At 42.8% G+C, this 20,385-nt stretch overlaps 2 protein-coding genes across 2 annotated transcripts in view; one reads left to right on the forward strand and one right to left on the reverse strand.

Moving 5' to 3' along the window:
• COL4A1 (collagen type IV alpha 1 chain) overlaps positions 1–17,230 on the reverse strand; it is a 116,191-nt gene extending 98,961 nt beyond the window's left edge. The window contains exon 1 of the mRNA XM_072135562.1: positions 17,031–17,230. Coding sequence (XP_071991663.1) covers positions 17,031–17,096 — 66 coding nt within the window. The 5' untranslated portion in view covers positions 17,097–17,230. The remainder of the gene's footprint in view (positions 1–17,030) is intronic.
• Positions 17,175–20,385, forward strand: part of COL4A2 (collagen type IV alpha 2 chain) — a 178,849-nt gene continuing 175,638 nt past the window's right edge. The window contains exon 1 of the mRNA XM_072135559.1: positions 17,175–17,432. The gene's annotated coding sequence lies outside the window, so the exon portion shown is untranslated. The remainder of the gene's footprint in view (positions 17,433–20,385) is intronic.

Genomic DNA, 20,385 nt, shown 5'->3' on the forward strand with positions numbered 1-20,385 from the left:
GAAATTGTGTACACCAGAACTGATAGTTGACAGGTTTGAATTATATCTGTGAAATACTATATTTTTGTTAAAAAAATTGAATTAGAGAATGGGGCTTATTTACTAAGGTGCACTTTCATCAGACTTTCTGACATTTTCGGGTTTTGCACGGCTGTGAGGAATATTTAACAGGCATCTGCGCTGGTATTGTGTCGCACGTGATCGGAATTCGGCAAAGCTGCGCTGGCTTCTATGCATCAGAAATTAGGGGGGGGGGGCTGTCGGTCGTTCCGACTGATTCAGACTGAGCGTGAGATTTAACTTTCAAATTGTGTTGCAAGATCAAGCACTTACATGCACCAGGAAGAAGAAGGTGAACTATGTCAGACCAGAGCAGGGAAGCGACACAAGCACGATATCAGGCACTCAATCTTAGTGAATCGTGGCAGATTGCATTATCGACAATGCACTTTCTGTGAACTTCTCCTGAGTATATTTAATAATCTTGTCTTCGCGAGAATACCCCTTTAATAACATATGTAAAGTGATTACTGCTGTGCCACTGTTAAATTTAGCTTCAACTCTTTTAAATCCTTCCAGCTGTTTTTTTTCTGACACTATACAAATGTATGCTTGCTTTGGCTGACTGAATACAAGTTACCAATGAGAAGAGGGAACTAAGTAATCCATCTCAACAGTAAGTCGACCAGTCTCCACAGTTAGTTTGATCTACTTTCACCTATTGATGGCTTTAGAATTTGCCTGCTCTAACTAAAAACATATAGAATTTGGTATTAACTATAGGTTTGGCGGGTTAAAATGTACCAAGGTTTTAAAGTATTGTGATCTACTTATTTTCGTAAAACACATCAAAGCGCATACATTTAAAGGATGTTTATAAATGTTTATTTGTCTAGACTGATCTAACTATTCTTCTAAAATGAAAACATGACTTATCACCGACTATTATATCACATGGGTGGAGTAATATGTTGTGACTAGGATGTCAGTGTTCTGTAGACTAATCGTATTTCTTCTATTGCCAGCATGCCTTTCATTAGTGGCTTCTTTATAGTGACAAAACAACAGCTTATGACCAAGTTTATTTAATTGTGATCCACAAGTAATTGAAAAATACAGAGCATGTGACTATGAAATAAGTGTAACACGACAACTGAAATAAAATGAAATAAGGAGCTGCCCCAGGAAATAATTATTTAGATTCCAGAAAATAAAATACAAATTGTGCCTCTCCATTACATTCCAACTTTCAACAACTGTTTATTTCTCTATACTGAGAGTTTCCTTTGTGCTTTTATATAAATAAAATGAGGGTTTTTTTGTACTTTTAAGGATGTTGTTTGAGGCAAAGCCACTTCCAAAGTGCAGGCCAGGACTTGCTACTTGCATTACATCAAACATAAGTCATTTTCTATTGTTTTCCTAAGTTCAGCATACTTACACATAAGAACATAGTACATTCTCATGCCAGGCTAGGGGCACTATATAATTTCTATACAGTTACTGTAGCAGAGCGGGCCAAAGAGGTAACGCTGTACTGAGCAGTCACATGTGCAAGAATAGGGGCATAGCTGTGGCTCTGGAAGAGAGCCTCTGGTTTTTATAGTGCAATAATCATCTTGAGGATGATGTGATGAATTAGAATCACTTACTTTTGTAAGTCAACGTGCGTCAACTGAACCTGCCAATTTCTGCTACCCCTTTAGAAAGACACCATTATTGGACCCAATTGAACTGATATTCATGGTCAGGTGCGTAACTAGACGAGACTGGGCCCTATAGAAGACTTCTGAATGGGCCCCCCCTTCCCCCTTAAGAAAATATAAATAATAATATACACATGTGAGTTACAATCACACACATTCATACACTCATATATACATTTATATACTTATATACATACAGCATATACACACCATATAGACACATACAGAATAAACATACATACAGTATATACCCACCGTATATACTTGCATACACATGTACAATATACACATGTACAAACAGTACCATATACTGTACACCTATACAGTGTATACTAAGACCTACAACATATAAACATCACATATGCACACACATATAGAGCATGTACACATTACAATACACAGACATACATCATACACACACACAAATACACACCCAATACCCCAGATGCCCCAAATTTTATCAGGTTTTCCCCTCTTCCGGAACATGCTCGTTCACTCAGTAATAACACATTGGGGCTTATTTACTAAGGGTCCGTGGCCGCACTCTCGTAAGATTTTCCGACATTTTGGGGAATTGCACGGCTGTGACAGATATTTAGCAGGGGATTGCATCGCACACAGATTTTGGCACAGCTGCACTGGCTTTCATGTGTCGGACGATCCAACTGATTCAGACTAAGTGCGGGATTTAACATTCAAATTGTGTCGCAAGTAGAAGACAACAAACAGCCAATTCACCTCAAGTATTCATTTGCACCTCTTTTTTATTTATTTAAAATTGTTGTACTTTTTTTGTTTTTTCAATACTATCATATGAACTAGTGATCTTGTGATCACTAGTTCATACTAATGCAGTGGAATAACCATGTATAGCAGTGCATAAGAAGTGTCAGCCTATGCATTAGCATAGGCTGACAAGCAGCTACTCTGTCCACCTTCATTGGGTGCTACCCGGATTTGAAGACAGCACCCCACAATCGCATCACGGGGTGCTGGGAGGAGAGACAGCCAGGGCACTGCTCCTCCCTGCACGGGGGCCCGTGCAGACCTTAGGTTAGACTGAGAAACCCGTAGGCCTAGTCTAAGGACCCGTAGTGACCGACAGAGAAATCCGTATGGGCAGTCACTAAGGGGTTAAAATCTCCCACCAACAAACATGGAATCCCCAGATGTTTAACTACATAAGCCATCACCAAGGTCAGTACAGCTTTAGTATAAATAGGAGGAACATACACTATAGAAGGAAAAAGAAAGGCCTAATTTTACACAACAGACAGACATATCGTCCTTCTGCATCAACAGAATTGTCCATACACTCAAAAGATATACTCCTATGTACCAAGATGCTCACTCCCCTAGCATATAAAGAGCCATATGGCATGATAGGCACAGCCAACCAGAGGCTTACTCTTATATTGTATACAATCATCCGACATATGCGTCTCCTGGAGACAATCTATAGCGGGCTGGTTTCTAAGCAGATACTGGAAAACCCCCATCTGACAGGCCACTCACATTCCAACTAACAACTGACACAGTCATAGCCATCTACAGAAAGCCACTCAAGAAACACACCCCTGTCTCACTCTTCCCCCACTGACACAAATTCTACTCGCTATCCCCCAGGCCAAAACCCCCTCCCATCCCAACAATACCCCAACAATACCCCAACAAGTATAACAAGAATGGACTAACACAGATCTTATGCAGACATGAGCCATTCCTTGGGGCAATGTGTATTTCCACAATATGCCAGGCGGACATTGCACAACGCAGTAGTACCATCATGGTCTAACTACAAGGTAACAGACTTGCCCCCCACACACCACCCCCCTTACTAAGCAGGAGGAAGGTAGGATATCGCTATCAATAACACAAACAACAAATCTATTTCAGAATCCGCTCCAAAACCTGAACATAGAACATAAATAAAGGAGGGGATTCCAGCAGTATGAGTCAGCATGAATGTCAGATCACAAAACGACATTGCCATAAGGCATCAATGTCAGGAACTCAGGACTTTGGCTACAACAGTGTGTCCCTAGACAAATAGTTACTCCCCTTCATCCAGAGCATGGATCCGAAACTGGCCATCATAGTGATCCAGCCATTGTAATGCTGACTCAGCATTCTCAAAAAAATGGATAGTCCACAGCACCACCACCCACAGCTTGTCCTGGAACAGCATAGAGTATGGAACATTCAATGTGTGCAGCCTCTTCGTAATAACTATAAACCTGGCTCTACTCTGTTGCACATCTTGAGAATAGAAGGGATATTTTAGCTCCATTGATGGTGATATCAGGATTGCCCCTTGCTTTTCAGAGGATTGTGCCCTTATCTCTAAAGTGCAACACTTTTGCCAACAACGGTCCCAGTGCACGGCCAGGTGGCAGAGGTCGGGACCCTGTACGATAGCAAAAATAGAATTCATTTCGTAACTGAAAGCAGGACTAACTAAATAGGAGTTTCCCTAATTTTAAAGGAAACCTGTCACCAGTTTTTACCATATAAAGATGCAGACAGTGTTAGGCAGCAGCCCTGGAGATGTGTAGTATCATACCTTATGTATGTAGTGACAGTGAAAAGAGTAGTTATAATCCTGGAGTAGGTACTGTACCAGTATCTTGGATGGATAATTACTGCAGTCACTCACAGGGAGAGGGATGGCTGTGGAACAGTTCAATGAAAAGAGCCAAATGCTCATCAGACTGAAAGACCAGCCAAGAGCCCTTGCAGGAGCTGCAAACCTGCAATATAAATTCACTTCTCACAGTCCTTTTTCTACACACACAAATATTATGGTATGCATTTGTGGTTTCCTATACATAGGCCTATAACTATCATGTTCTGCAGTTTATTATGGTTAAAATGGTCAAAAATAATGATGGACTCCCTTTAGTGTTAAACAGTAATGCCCTCATTCACTGCCACAAACTACAAACTTGAAGATTGAGGGGAGCTGAAAAATAAAGTCCATTATATAAGTATTAGAATTTTCAATTTAAGTAGTGATTCAGTGTTATTAACCTAAGACAAAAAATAATCAAGCCAGTGTTGGCTTGGCAAAGATAACATGGGAGTGGAGATCTTGTTCCTAACTTCCTCCTACGCAAATATGCCCTCTGGGAAAAACTACTGGAAAAATAACTATAAAAATTGTACTAATTCTAGAAAGTATTTGTCAAAAATAAAGTTAAAATTTTCTTCAGTGTATCAAAACCTATTGTGAAATGCTATTTATCAACTATTATTTCATGAATACATACAGTGCAGAAAATAAGTATATGATACACTGACAATTTTGCAAGTTTTCCCATCTACAAAGAATGGAGAGGACTATAATAATAATAATCTTTATTTATATAATGCCATCATATTCTGTAGCCCTTTAAAAATCATTGGTGACATTTTAAAAGTACACTTTAAATGTAAAAGACAGAATCTATTTAAAATCCAGATAATCACATTTTTTATTTTTAAAACAATTAATTAGCATTTATTGAATAAAATAATTATTTGACACTATAGTAAAACAGAGCCATATATTTGGTAAGGAAACCTTTTTTATTTAATTACAGAGGTCAAAAGCTAAATGAAAATATAGCTAAAACTGTACCTTAATAATCTAAGAACATCAGAAAGTGTCTGCTCATCTAGACCACACCCAAACTGCTGAATCTAATGCATTAAAAGGAGCAATAGAAGCAATAAAACTGAGTAGGATTGTAAAGTACCGTTTTTTCCGGGCCATTAGGCACACCGGAATATAAGGCGCATCAGTCTGATGTGCCTTATATATGGAATTATTCCATATATAAGGCGCATCGGACTATAAGGCGCAGGGTGGCCGGGGGCGTGGCGGAGTTCCGGGGGCGTGGCAGAGCGGAGACGGAGCGACCGGAGAGGTGAGCGGGGAAGGGGGTCCTTTCAGGGGGGAGGATGGCAGCGGACCATACTTACATGGGTCCCCGCTACCGGAGACAGCAGATCTCCTGCGGGAACTGCAGACCGACGCGGCAGAAGTTGTTCGTGCCGCGTGGTCTGCAGTTCCCGCTGGAGAACTGCTGTCTCCGGTAGAGGGGACCTATGTAAGTAGGGTCCGCTGCCCTGCGCCATACATAGGGCGCACCGGACTATAAGGTGCACTTTGGATTTCTAAGGAAATCCTAGGCTTTTATGTGCGCCTTATAGTCCGGAAAATACGGTAAGGGGTTAAATGTTACCTTGTTATCATCACTAGAGGATTAAGATTTGAAAGTATAGCATATTTACTGTACATGAACTTTTTTCAAGTAAATGTAAATATCTAATATGTACTATGCAATATAGATTTGTCTCCTACTGATTTTTTAAACAAAAAACAGTGCAGAGTTGTTTGGCAGGGTATGTCTTCCATGAAGTTAAAAACAAAATCCAGATGGAAGCAAATGAAGCATATGCCAAAGGGTGACCTCTAAGCCCTTTTTACCCCAAAAGTTGTATATATGATAATTAACAGCACATGGCAAAAGTAAATGACATATGTTACAGAACACTAATGCAAAATATGTGTAACAAGGCGTAAAAATAACAATTAAGTATGGAAAGATAATGAATCATGTGAATCAGTTTGCAGTCATGGAAGGCTTTACACCCACAATAAAGACATCGTACTCAAACTTCTTGGCCCACGGAAGCCACATGCCAATGATAGGAAATAAACTCCAGACGTTCCATTTTACAAGTCTGGCTCGTTAAAGCCTCATTAACTAATGACATCCTTTTCATGTAAACTCTGTTGTTATGACAAATGTATTCTAAATCGATTCTTTACAGTGAGTTAACTAAAGAATCAGTTTTTAAATTATTAAGCTTCTAATTTAAAATATTAGGAGGCTGAGTTAATTTTTTTAGATTATATCTAGGATGTTCTTTTTTACATTTATTTTAGATTAAATAATAGTAAAGCTATGTATTGTAAACCTACTTTACACGTCACAGGAAATGGACTCATAAGTACTGCCTACCTAAAGAAAACATTCTTAGTGATACCCAAGCAGACCTATATGAGACTAAACAGTAGCAAATAACCATAAATCTTTATTGACAATGAGATAAATAGATACAAAGTTCTTGAATCAAAATATACAGACCGTATGACAAAAGAGGAAAAGGACTAAATAAAACCCTAGGTACACCCCTGTCCACCTCCACAAGAAACTACACATCAGTCCATAACCAATTATACAAAAACATAGTGATTCAAATAATCTCAAATTATGGTTAGTGCATAAAGAGGCCTCTGAACTAACTAGCTGCAACAGATATTGTGGGCATCTCGGTTTTTCGGGGAGTGTATTGTATAACCAATTAAAATATTCCCCATACAGATATCACATGATAACAAATAACCAATGAATAACGGCCTTCAGCCTGCTCATGTGCCAAGGTAGTTTCTCAGCACTTATAGTTCAGATGTTGTCATCATAACTCCTTGTGTGTGGCACAACAGAAGAGGTTCCTTGCAGATGTAAATCCTGCTCTCAGTAATTATCCGGCTGTGATTGAGTAGATGTAGTTTGGTATTAATTGGTTTTTTGTTATTTTTTATCAACAGCCAGCCTAAAAGGAAACCCAGAAGTACCAGCGTCAATCAGTACTGCATTGGCAAAGGTGTCCCGTGACACTTCTAATATTTCAAGTTTTTTTATCCGGCTTTCATGTTTTGAATATCGCTTTTAACTCAGATTTTGTGCCGTTTTTGCTATCTCTGTTGTGACCCAGACCACTGATCTTGTTTTTGTGTTGTTTGTTTGTGAGTCTTGTATCGTGCCCTCCCGCAGAGGCAAGCAGGCAGGTTTGGGGGGGACTCAGTTTAGGGTTCACTGTTCTGTCTGTCATCCCTCTATCCAGAGTCCTCATAACAGTCATTTTCCTCTTTTATTCTATGGTCTGTATTTTTAGATTTTATGAACTTCTATGTACTCATTGGGGGTCATTTACTTAGGGGGGGGGGTGTGGCCGAACGAAAACCCGACGGATTCGGAAAAACCGCTGCATTTAAAAAACAAAACGTGTTGCGGAGCTTGCACTTACCTTCACCACGAATAGGCCGGTGTACTTGAGTCCATTTCAGCGGACTTCAGTGCAGCAGCGCCACCTGGTGGACGTCGGATGAACTACCTTATTGAATCCCGGCCGGACCCGAATCCACCGCAGAGAACGCGCCGCTGGATCGCGAATGGACCGGGTAAGTAAATCTGCCCGTTTCTCATTGTCAATAAAGATTTATGGTTTTTGAATATTTGTGTGCTACTGTTATATTATATGTATGTCATTAAGTATAGTTTCAGTAGCAGCTGGGTCTCATTTTTCTTAGGTCGGTTGGTAATTTCAAACCCAAGCAGGTCAAAATAACAGTTTTTAGCTTGATGCATGAATAAGACAGGTTGTAAAATAATGCTAGACATTGATTTAGATACCCACTTGTACACCTATCCCTATCTATGTAATAAGGGATTAATTTCTGATTTATGGAATTCTTACCACTGGGACGCCAGCAATCACAAAAACAGTTGGCTGAAAGTACCCATTTGTGCCACAGAATGATAAATTCATAAGGAAATTCCAAGGGAACTTGTGACATAGTTGGGGGCTGACAATGGCAAATCTGCAGTGAAAATGCAGTACTAATGATAATTGAAAGTTCTTTCCCACTTACGACACTTAATCATATGTTAGGAATGAATAATTACTGGGAGTCCAATCACTTGGATCTCACAAAAAGGTAAACCTCCATCTCCCTCTGTACAGAATGGAGTTATGTTGCACATGCTTCACTACTGTGGGACTTCCAGCTACATCCTGTAGCACTATAGAAGTGAATGGAGCAAATGTCGCACACGTGCATCTGTGCTCTATGCCATCTGGGAAAGGATTTATGGGCTGAACATTCTGATACTTATTTTCTTCCTGTAAATTGCGGATAAGTGTATTTGGTGTCATACAATGATTACTTTAGTCTGTTCAATTTCAACCCCCTAAAATATGCTGGGTGAGGTATGTAAATTAATGTAATTTACTTATTACTAGAGATGAGCAAGCACTAAAATGCTTGAGTGCTCATTATTCGAGACAAACTTTTCCCGATGCTCAAGTGCTCATCTCGAATAACGAACCCCATTGAAGTCAATGGGAGACTCGAGCATTTTTCACTGAAAGAACACATTGAAAGAAGAACACTGAAGAACACATTGCAGATGTTTGCAGATGTTTTCACTGAAAGAACACATTGAAAGAACACAATGAAGAACACATTGCAGATGTTCGTGTACATCTGCTAACTTATCGGAAGGCACGCGTGCAGAACGGTGTTCTTCACAATAGTATGTGAAGAACAATATGTGTGAAGAACACATTGCAGATGTATGGAAACATCTTCAATGTGTTCTCTAACAGTTTCTCAACTGTTCAAGACCTTTCACACAGCATCTCTCTATCATTATGACATATATGTAGGTCACTGCCTCATTTACAATCAACACATTCACACCATTCTGCTGATTATACTGCTATCCTAGATAACACACGTATTTGTGAAGGATGTGTAAGGACATGGTTTATTTTTAGCATTATCATAGATAACAAGTATGTTTCTTTTTACTTTTCAAATTTTACTTTGCAAATATTTGTAAAATAAAAATGAAACTGTTGAAGAAAACTAAAAGTACAAACCAGAAGATAATTCTAAAATATATAATATAATTGAAAATAATGAGCCGTTTGATATAGCGACCAATTAGATTCCTAATATTACCTTGCAACTGACACAATAGTTTTTTATCATGATTTTGGAGTATCTTTCATACCAAAATACTGGAAAACTCTAGCAAGAAGTGTCCCAGGGAATCAAATGGAAAGTCATCTGACCAGTGAATGTGTATTTTTACTTGCAGATTTTTTAAAAGAACTGTGACATGTCAATTATAAGTGCAGATTCTGAATAGATTCCACGCCTGAAACTGTACTACTGTTTGAATACATTAGTACACAAGCCCTGAAACCCTTAAATATCCCATTTAGGATTACAGCGATCTTAGCTATTATTGAGAGAAGAAATTATTTTCTCTATACTGTAGATCTCTCTCGTTCTCTCAAGTCCAAACTATAGGGGGCAACTAATGATGGGCAGTTAAAGGAAATCTACCACTTTGTAATATGTCTTAGACAGCTATAGGTAAATTGATGCTGTATCTCATTCTATAGTCTTAGAACACAGCAATTTTGTAAAAAAAAACTATTTTAAAATTATGCTAAATAGGCTCCGGCCTTCACACAGGGTGCTCCTGGGAACTCGTAATCTGTACATGCCTCCAGCCTGCATGAGATAACTTGGCCTGCTTTGGGTCGCATTGGTTGAGCGCTTCCTGGCTCCTCCAAAACCTAATTTATGCATGCCCCCTGCTTTATTGCTATGCACTACTCTCTGTGGCCAGACAGCCGTGAGGTCACCGGCTGATATGCATGTGAGTGATTGAATGTCCGTGACGTCAGTAAAGGTCCTTTAGCCTACTAGTGGACACGTTGTGTCCTTCTGTGCGGCAGCCCGCTGTCAGAGAGCGCTGGAAGGTGTGTTAAGATTATAATAAAACATGAGAGTATGTGCGGACAGCGTACCTTCCAGCAGCACATAGGCAGAGGCTGCCGCACAGCAGAACACACTGATGCCACTAGTAGGCTAAAGGACCATTACTAACATCACGACCATGTGATCAGTCACATGCATATCAGCCAGTGACGTCTCCGGGCTGTCTGGCCGCAGAGAGGCCTGGGAGGGGTGCATAAAAATGAAGTGGGGGGTGTGCAAAAATAAGCTATCGGAGGAGCCAGGAGGTGGTCGGCCGACACGACCCTGAGTGTTTCCGGCTCACTTGAATATTTTTATAACCTTATTTTCTGGCTCTGATTGAGGCCCCGGTGGAAGCTAAAAATGGCTTAGTCGTCCACTGCAGGTAATAAGGGTGCGCTATAGGACGGTTTGCCACCTAGAAAATGGTGGTAGATTTTTCTTTTATAGGGAACCTATCATCACGAAGGGCATTTTTCAGTGATGACAGGTCCCAAAAGGGCAAATAATGCTCAACATAAATCATGTGTTAGTTAGTCCTTTGTTTTACTTCTTTATGATCCTTTAGTTTATCTTTGTTCATACAGAAGTGAGGAGAGAAGCTGAAGGGAGGAGGGATGCAATTGAGCAGATGACCATTAAGATTTGAAGTGCCCCCCTGGGACTCCGCCTCATAAAATTATTGATCTGGAGGAACTTTGTGCCCCATTCAGGGCCGGCTCCAGGTTTTAGTGGGCCCCTGGGCGACAGAGCCTTAGTGGGCCCCTCCGTGGACCGCCCTCCAGTGGCCACACTGCGCCCCCTCCCCCTGCGGACACACTGACCCTGGGGACACACTGATCCCCCCCCCACCCGCGGACACACTGAACCCCCCTCCTGCCCTGCGGACACACTGAACCCCCCTCCTCCCCTGTGGACACACTGAACCCCCCCCGCTCCCCTGCGGACACACTGAACCCGGACACACTGAACCCCCCCTGCTAACACAATGACCCCCTCCAGCCACATTGAAACACCCCCCCCTCCCCCTGTGGACACAATGACCCCCCCTGCTGACACACTAACACCCCCCCCCCCCTCTATACACACTGACCCCCCCCCCCGCGGACACCCTGACTCCCCTCCGGTAAAGAAAAAAGAAAAAATTCACCTTTCCTGGTTCCCCCGGCGCAGCGCCTGTAGCTGTCTTCGGCCTGGGCCTCCCGTACGCACCGGCTCTGAAGCCGGCACACGTGATCCGATGATGTCATCATGTGCGCCGGCTTCAAAGCCGTCGCATACCCTGCAGAGCGCTGCATAGTGGGAACCGGCACAGGTCAGTTTTAGATTCTGCCTCTATGCTGAGCTCCCGACCAGTGCAGCATAGAGGCAGAAAAGAGATTGATCCGGATGGTGATCAATTGTACCAGTGTCTTATAGCGACACTGGTACAATTGATCCGGGGGCCCGAGTGGGCCCCTCCAGTACCCCGGGGCCCCGGCACTTGCCCAGGTTGGCCGGGTGCTGGCCCCATTTTATGTATAAATAAAGGTTGTGGCTTTGGGGAATATGTCCGTGGTCTATCATGGACCACCAGGCGCCAAACTGCTAGAAACTAAATCTAAATTTTAAATGAACCTACAAGTACTGCATTCTTTTTGGATTGACGTTCTTCTAACCAGCTTTTGTTTTCTCAACCAATAATACCTGATCCCACCACTGTAAGAATACTGGCTGATCTAAGGGATCCCAATTAATTGCATGGGTTTTATAATCTGTAAATCTGCCCATGACCACACACATATTACTAACATATTGGACACAAGCCATACACATAAGGCTCACACATAAGACACATGCCAAACATATGTCATTCACAGATTACTTGCTGACTCATGTTAGACATGCATGATTCATGCATCTCTCACACATTGCATACACATCACTTACACAATAGATCTTTGCAGCTCACTTTTAACTATCATCTTAGTAGTACTGCTCATTGTGATAATTTTTTCATTTACAGATATATCACTAAACTGTGAGCACTACTTGTTCTCTACTGTAATAAATGCAAGCCATTTGGGTCATTTGAATTTTAAAACTTTCATGTGGATAAACAACCAAGCAAATGAACCTTTAGTTCACGGTCCAGTAGCCAGTTACATTTTACAGCTGCCCCCTGAGGACACTTTCCATATCTTACCTATTAATGTTTTACCATCAGCAATAAAGTGTGAATAATCTCTAATATTTTAACTTGTGTCAAATACAATTCATCAACATAGATGCTTTTTTTATAGTTTTGTTTTTAAATTGGCATTTATGACTACATTAAAACAGTTATATAAAAGTCCCCAGAACTCTTCTAACTAAACTTCTTCTAACATCAGCACAAGAATTTTGTGGTATGGGTCTTCATGGCCTAGAGCACAGGTGTCAAACACAAGGCCTGCAGGCAAAATAGGGGCCTGCAGCGTTTTGTTATCCGGCCCGACTCTTCTTTGCCTGTCCCACTCTGCGATCATCGGGAGCGCAGAATAGAGGCAGAATCTTAAACTCACCTTACCTCACTCCCAAGAAGCAGAGCCAGCAGCCATATTCTTTTTTCAGCTTGCCTCTACTGAATGCGCCACCGCTGGCCTAGAGGCTGCATCCAAAACTTACATCACCAAGCTCAATGTCAAGCATCAGATGTGTGTATAGCATGTTGCCACTAGACCCTATGATAGTGGAAAGACCTTCAATAGAGTGACAGATCACACCTCTCTACCTGGAAATCTGATAGATGAGTCCCAGTATGACAATAGCTAGGAGAATGTTGCCTGTTAACGATAAAGATATGGGCTTTTCTTTCCCCAGGAGTTGTCCTGGGACCCTTAGTTCCTATGAAGGGTAATTTTACACTAGAAACAAATACAGTGTAAGACCCCTTGCACACGAACGTGTGCTCACCCTGGTCATCACCCTGGCGAGCATGAGGCCGGGTGTAGGAGAAAGGAGGGGTGAACTGTCCTCACACTTTCTCACTCCATTTAAAGCCATCTTGGTCACAGTGCAGTGAGAGACGTGTCAAAGGCATAGGAGGTACGCCCATTGAAATACATGGGTCTTCATTCAAAAAATCTTGCATGAAGTCTTCCCAGAAGAATTTTTAGGGGGACATATACAATATTTATGTCTATGGATTTATATTTCTTAAAAGTTTATGTAGGTATAATATGTAAGTGTCCTGAAGTTTTTGACCATATAGTGAATTTAATAAACAGACAAGTCAGAAAAAGTGAAAGATATAGGGGATCAGATCATGTCAGTAAAAAGCAGGGAAAACTTTATCTTACACTGGACACTTAAAGGGAATTGTCACTAGAGGCCTTTTCTTGAATTTCCCATGTTCCGCACAGACACTGAACATCATATCCCCAAATGGTTTTAAAAACAAAAACTGTAGTTTAGTTAAAAAGATAAATTAGATCAAATTTTACCGGCTGTCTGTGAAGACAAGGGAGGGACAGAGAAGTGAATATGAATAGGTGGGAGGTTTGCATTATTACAGAGCAGTGGAGCCCCAGGCTAATTTACGCATTTTAATAAACTTTCTTTTTTGCAACACTGGAGGAGCAGGATTTAGTGATACGAAGTCCCATCATCCTCTAGAGGTAACAAGCAGCCTTATTAGGGCAGTCTACCACCGGTAACCTGGTGGTGGATGTCCTTTAATGCAGCCTTGTATAAACATATATTTTTGCAAATTATTCCATGTGACTAAGAAGTTTAATGGCACCTCTGGTGGCGGTTTATTACCTGTGAGAAAAGAATCATCTGTTGACAGAAAGTCATCCTGCTTCATACAAGTAAAGTAGTAAGCCATTATTGTCAGTATTATTCAGTTCCGGTAACTTTACTTTGTGGGGGACTTTTACTGCCTTCTTTGCCAGTTATTTGGTAGAGAAAGAATGTATTATGCCCCATCTCTGACAGATTATGAACTTTTCTGCCAGAAAAATGGTGGAGATTATAGCTGAAATCTCCACTAAGTCAGACCTGGTATAAATAGGTACAACCTGGTGGACATCTCTTCCGAACAGGGCAGGTGTCAGCCACTGGGCATAACTGGGCAAATGCCAGGGCCCAAAGCTGCTGGGGGCCACATAAGACTGTACATAAGGAATCCAGGCTGTATATAAAACAACCATGATGGGACTGTTTGGAATGGTAAACTAGGGAATATTTTAGGGAACAGGACACTGTTTTATGTTTCTGAATGCCACCACTTGACTTCACTGCAAAGGGGTCCACTGAGGCTCTGTCGCCCAGGGGCCTACTGAAACCTGGAGCCGACCCTGCTTCCGCATCTACTTATAGGCTCTGGAGAGTATTATTAAGACTGCCAAGCAAAACGCCAGTTTTGCATATTGTTAATAAGTGTATGGGTAAACTGGAATTACCAGAGGTGCTTGAACATTGAACTATTTAAGATGGCGCTAATTTTCAATCTTTGTTTTTAGGGTTCATCTACTTTCATAGTCTCTGCTTGTGGAGACTACAGTAGCTATCAGGTAAGGCACAGAGTTTCCGGTCTCATCAATTTTTATTACATGACTTGGCCAGCATATTGTTAACCATTGCCAAACATTAGATAGTAGAGTTTCCAGTCCAGGCTTCAAACATCAGAATGATCTCATCTATTGTTGATATAGTCAGCTGTTGGGTTTAGCACTGAAAATACTTTTATTATTTACAATATTAAAAGCTTATGTTACTACATGAAAGATGTAAAAAAAATTTCTCTTGACAGAATGTAAATGGAAAAGACTGTAGTAGTGGACTGAAGTAGACTTTGGCAGCCTGTTCAGACTGTGCATCCAGATTTACTATCTATCTCCAAGACTTTAGCAGTAAAAAACCTAACTAGGAGAGCCCCCCAGTTTTAGCATCTATGCACCCTCCTCACTGTGCCACCCCGCTAAGCCAGCTAGCCACTGAAATAAGTGACCAGCTCAGCCCAAACCACAGAACTTGAGCAACTCCTTCACATGTTCTAAGGCCAAGACTATAGAAGAAATGTCACTGTATATGCAGCAACTGCCCATAGTTTTAAAATAAAGTATGATGTCTCTATCAATGTCAAAACATTTAAAGGAATTCCAAATATGATGGTAATAATCATCCTTAACTCCCCCTACATCATATAGTAGGAGTTTATAAAGGTATTCTTTAATTCAAAAACTGCTCAGAAAATTCCACTTGCAACCCGTTAGATTAAGCCAAGTATGAGTTTTGGGTTTCTTTTGCTGGTTTCCTTATGGATTTACCTTAAACACTAGGGAAATACACATGCAGCCGTTGAAGTGGCAAGTCCACTGCAGAAACAGCATTGAGATTGCACAGGCCAGTTCTATTTTGCAGCATAACTGGAAATCATCAAATAAACTTACCTTACCCTAGTAGTCTGTCTAGTATTGCTGGGACAGACATATGATTGGTAGGAACTTCTTTATATACAAGCCGATATTATGGAAGAATGGAGGTAAATAGCTACTATGTATTATTAATGCTGCTTTACTTGGGCTACATAAAGAATTACACTGGTTTGATATTTCTCATGGGCCGGCAGTCTCTTAGCTGGGGGTCCTGATACTTCTCATGTGCCTGTAGTCTCTTAGCTGGGGGTCATGATACATCTCACATGCCTGCAATCTCTTAGCTGGGTATCCTAATACTTCTCATGTGCATGTAGTTTCTTAGCTGGGTATTCTGGTACCTCTGCTATGCCTGCAGTCTCTTAGCTGGGGGCACTGATACTTCTCATGTGCATGTAGTCTCTTAGCTGGGTATTCTGGTACCTCTGCTATGCCGACAGTCTCTTAGCGGGGGTCCTTAAACTTCTGCTGTGCCTGCAGTCTCTTACTTGAGGTCCTGATGCTTCTCCTACCCTGCAGTCCTTTAATTGAGGGTCCTGCTACTTCATATGTCCCTGCAGTCTTTTAGCAAGGGGTCCTGATCATTCTCCTGTGCCTGCAGTCTAATACTTGGGGTCCTGATGCTTCTCCTATCCCTTCAGTCTTTCAGTTGGGGGTCCTGATACTTCTTATGCCCCTGTAGTCTCTTAGCTGGGGGTCCTGATACTTCTTATGTCCCTGCAGTCTCTTAGCTGGGGGTCCTGATACTTCTCATGTGCCTGCAGTCTTATAGTTGGGTGTCCTGATACTTCTAATGTCCCTGCAGTCTCTTAGCTAGAGGTCCTGATACTTTTCCTCTCCCTGCAGTCTCTTAGCTGGGGGTCCTGATGCTTCCCCTGTCCCTGCAGTTTCTTAGCTGAGGGTCCCTGATATTTCTCATGTGCCTGCAGTCTTATAACTGGGGGTCCTGATACTTCTCATGTGCATGCAGTCTCTTATCAGGGGGGTCCTGATACTTCTTATGTCCCTGAAGTCTTATAGTTGGGGGTCCTGATACTTCTTATGTCCCTTCAGTCTTATAGCTGGGGGTCCTGATACTTCCCTTGTGCCTGCAGTATCTTCTTTACAGATTCCCCTCAAAACAACCTCCTGTTACAGTGTACCACTGTCACTGCTGCATAGCTATATGCATAAGAGTGATAGTAGAAAACTAAGTACAGTTACTTTGTCCATGATAAAAGTGTAATTGGACAGGGAGACCCCATGCCAGATCTGTGCAGCCAATGGTCAGCGCTGCGGTCGGTGAGGCTAGTGGTGATGATAAGGTGCACTTACCGCAGCCTGGCCGCAGCTAACGAGCTCCTGCAGGAGGAAGAGCAATGCCAGCAGCTTCCAGCTCATGGTCCAGCAGCTGGGGGGACTCAGTACCGGCAGTGGCAGCAGCTCCTTTCCTTGGTATCAGTAAGATGCAGCAGGCAGCATCTCCTTGTAAGCTCCCTGCTCTCATGTACCAGCGCAATGTGGAATGAGCTCTGAGGAAAGTTCGCAGTTTGTTGGCGCTAACTCCCCTCCCACTGCATCCCCCACCCTCCTCACACAGGACCTCAATGAAGCTGGACCCCCAGTCCTTCCTGAAGAGCTCAAGCCCCCAGCACTAGAGCACACTTTACACCTCAGAGGAAAGCAAAAGACGCAGCTGGGAACATTACATCGTGCAGGGGCCATGAGAGGCTGCTGGTAAGTGATTGCACCAGGGCTTACTGTTACATGGACGGCTGGGACTGTACTTGTCTTGTCACATACAGGGGGTTATGGTATCTGAAGGAAATGTAGCAGTGGTGTAGGAGAGGTAGTAATGTAGAAGTCGTGGTGTAGGAGCTCCCTCACAAGTCTATTACACTTTCCTCCCGGACTTCTCAGATATAACTAAGTATAGCAGTGACATGTGGAGCACGACACTCCTTTACCTCCAGAGTAGCATAAGGCTCTGTAGCACATTGTATGTATCTAATATGTCTGCAACCACAGGATGAGTATCTAATCTTCTAACTAAGAGACTGCAGCCACAGGGGGAGTATATATCCCCGAACTAAAATACTGCAGTTATAGGAATATCTAATCCCCTAACTACAGGATAAGAATCATATCTAACTAAGAGACTGCAGTCACAGGAGGAGTATGTAATCCAGAATGCAGGAACAGGAGGAGTATCTAATACAATTACCTCTCCTGTCCCTGCAGTCTCTTAGCTGGGGTCCTAATACTTCTCATATCCCTGCAGTCTCTGAGCTGGTGGGTCCTGATACTTCTTATGTCCCTGCAGTCTCTTAGCTAGAGGTCCTGATACTTTTCCTGTCCCTGCAGTCTCTTAGCTGGGGGTCCTGATGCTTCCCCTGTCCCTGCAGTTTCTTAGCTGAGGGTCCCTGCAGTCTCTTAGATGGAGGTTATGATTTTTCTCCTGTCCATATAGTCTCTTAGATGGGGGTCCTGATGCTTCGCCTGTCCCTACACTCTCTTAGCTGGGGATCCTGATTCTTCTCTTGTCCCTGCAGTCTCTTAGCTGTGGGTCTTGATACATCTCCTGGGGGTTACAAGAGAAGTATTTAATCTTCTTACTGCAGGTACACTAAAGAGTGTCTAATCCCCTATCTAAGAGAATGCAGACACTAGAGGAGTCTCTGAACCCCTAACTACGGTAAGAATAAGATAATACAGTCAAAGTGGAGACAGTGTATGCAGCAAGAGATGCTGAGGGAATATACACAGAAGTTAGTGAAGCTACAAAGTAGTGCATGCTTCGGTGGCATAGAGAGTACAATGTATAAGGAATGTGGATCTGCCTTCTGCCTACTTTGCCTAGATTTAGAATGTACAGTGTATTATTAAATCCATGTGGGAGGTTAAGGGTTAATATATTTTACAGAAAGCTGACACTGAGGTTGCAAATGCCATGTGTGCTCTGTACAAAGTATACGTCTCATTTATTGTAACGGTAAAAGAAGGGAAGGTTGTAGCATGTTCTTCATCTCGCCCCTAACCCCACCCCTAATATCTTTTTTTTCACAATGTAAATGTGACATTAACACATGCGTTAACATGGCATTTACTATGCGTTTTGTTAATTAAGCAATTCACCTCTCCTCAGTTGTAGTAATGTGTTTCAAAACGCCACGTGTGACCTCACCCTTAGAAGTAACCAATAAATGTAAAAAAAGAGACTGTAGGTAGAGAGCACTACAGTGTCAGAAGATTTACGGTAACACCAGGACTGATACAGACAGATAGGTGTCAGGTGCTGCGCTCACCGCGCTACTCACCCCAGCGGGATCCAGTGGAGTCTCCCGCGGCTCCCTGCGCGTCCCCACCTAGGGCACGCGCACGCCAGCTCTGTCAGATTTAAAGGCCCTGCGCACCAATAATTGGCGCTGGCCAGATGCACTTCTTGCTAAATTCTCAGCCCCTTCCTGTCTTCCCTGTGTGTGCCTACACCATTGAGAAAGCTTTCCTGCGACATTCCTGAGTATTCCTACGTTCCTGTGTGTTCCTGCTCCTGAGTCCTGCGTTCCTGTGTCCCTGTGTTCCCATTTCCATCTGCCTGGACCTCCTGTTGCTGACCCCGGATTAGACTTGACCTTGCATCTCTGCTGCCTGCACTGACCCTGTGCCTGAAACTGACCACGTTACTGTCTTCCGCTAAGGTACTTTGACCTCGGCTGCCACCGCGGGCTGGTCGCACCTGGTGGTATCCCTGCCACAGTAAGACCATCACGATTTGCGGCGGGCTCTGGTGAAAACCAGGTGCCACTTAGATTCCGGTCTCAGGTGTCAGCTAGTACCACCTCCCGCGGTGGTCCAGAGGATCCAATCATCCTGAATCCTGACATTTAGACCGGCCATAAACCACGCCGAGGTTCCATTTCTGGAACTGGCTGATCTTACCACCTTCGTGGTCCAGCAGTCTCAACAGAATGCCATTCAAGGACAGCAACTTGAACAAGTCACTGCCACCGAGCAGCAACTGTTGGCTACTCAGCGACAGTGTCTAGTACCTGCGGTACCTCTCATTACTAGAGCTGCATTGTCTCCTCCTGAACCCAGGCCGCGTCTATCCATGCCCTCCAAATATGATGGTGAGGCCAAGTTATGCAGGGGCTTCATTACTGTGTACATATCGAACTCAGTGACGGCTACTCTCTCCATGTTCCTTGCTGAATTCCGGTATGCCTTCAAGGAACCTGCACGGGTGTCTTCAGCTGAGTCCACACTACTAAACCTGCATCAAGGGGATTCATCCGTTGGTGACTATATGTTTTGGTTCCATATTCTGGCCTCTGAGTTAGCCTGGAATGAAGCAGCCGTGATTGCAACCTTTAAAAAGGGCTTTGTCTTCCAAAGTCCATGGCTGCCACCTGCAGTGTCTGCTACAGAGGAACCAATGCAGGTAGATAGAGCTTGTCTGACTCCCCCATGGACGTTCCAGACGAAGACAGGAGAATCCACTTTCTTGAAACTTCTTCAGTCCGTCCACAGCGTCCGGAGAAACGCCCACGCCTAGGGTTCTTGGGAGAAGCGTCCCTAGATGAGCAAGGCTTCCCCTCATTTGAATGTCCCTGTTCTTATCAGGTTTGATACAGGCAACCCAGTTCAAGTCTCAGCTTTCCTGGACTCTGGCTCTGCAGGGAATTGCGTG

Source organism: Engystomops pustulosus, chromosome 2 (genome assembly GCF_040894005.1).
Source record: "Engystomops pustulosus chromosome 2, aEngPut4.maternal, whole genome shotgun sequence".
In the NCBI taxonomy this organism is placed as follows: domain Eukaryota; kingdom Metazoa; phylum Chordata; class Amphibia; order Anura; family Leptodactylidae; genus Engystomops; species Engystomops pustulosus.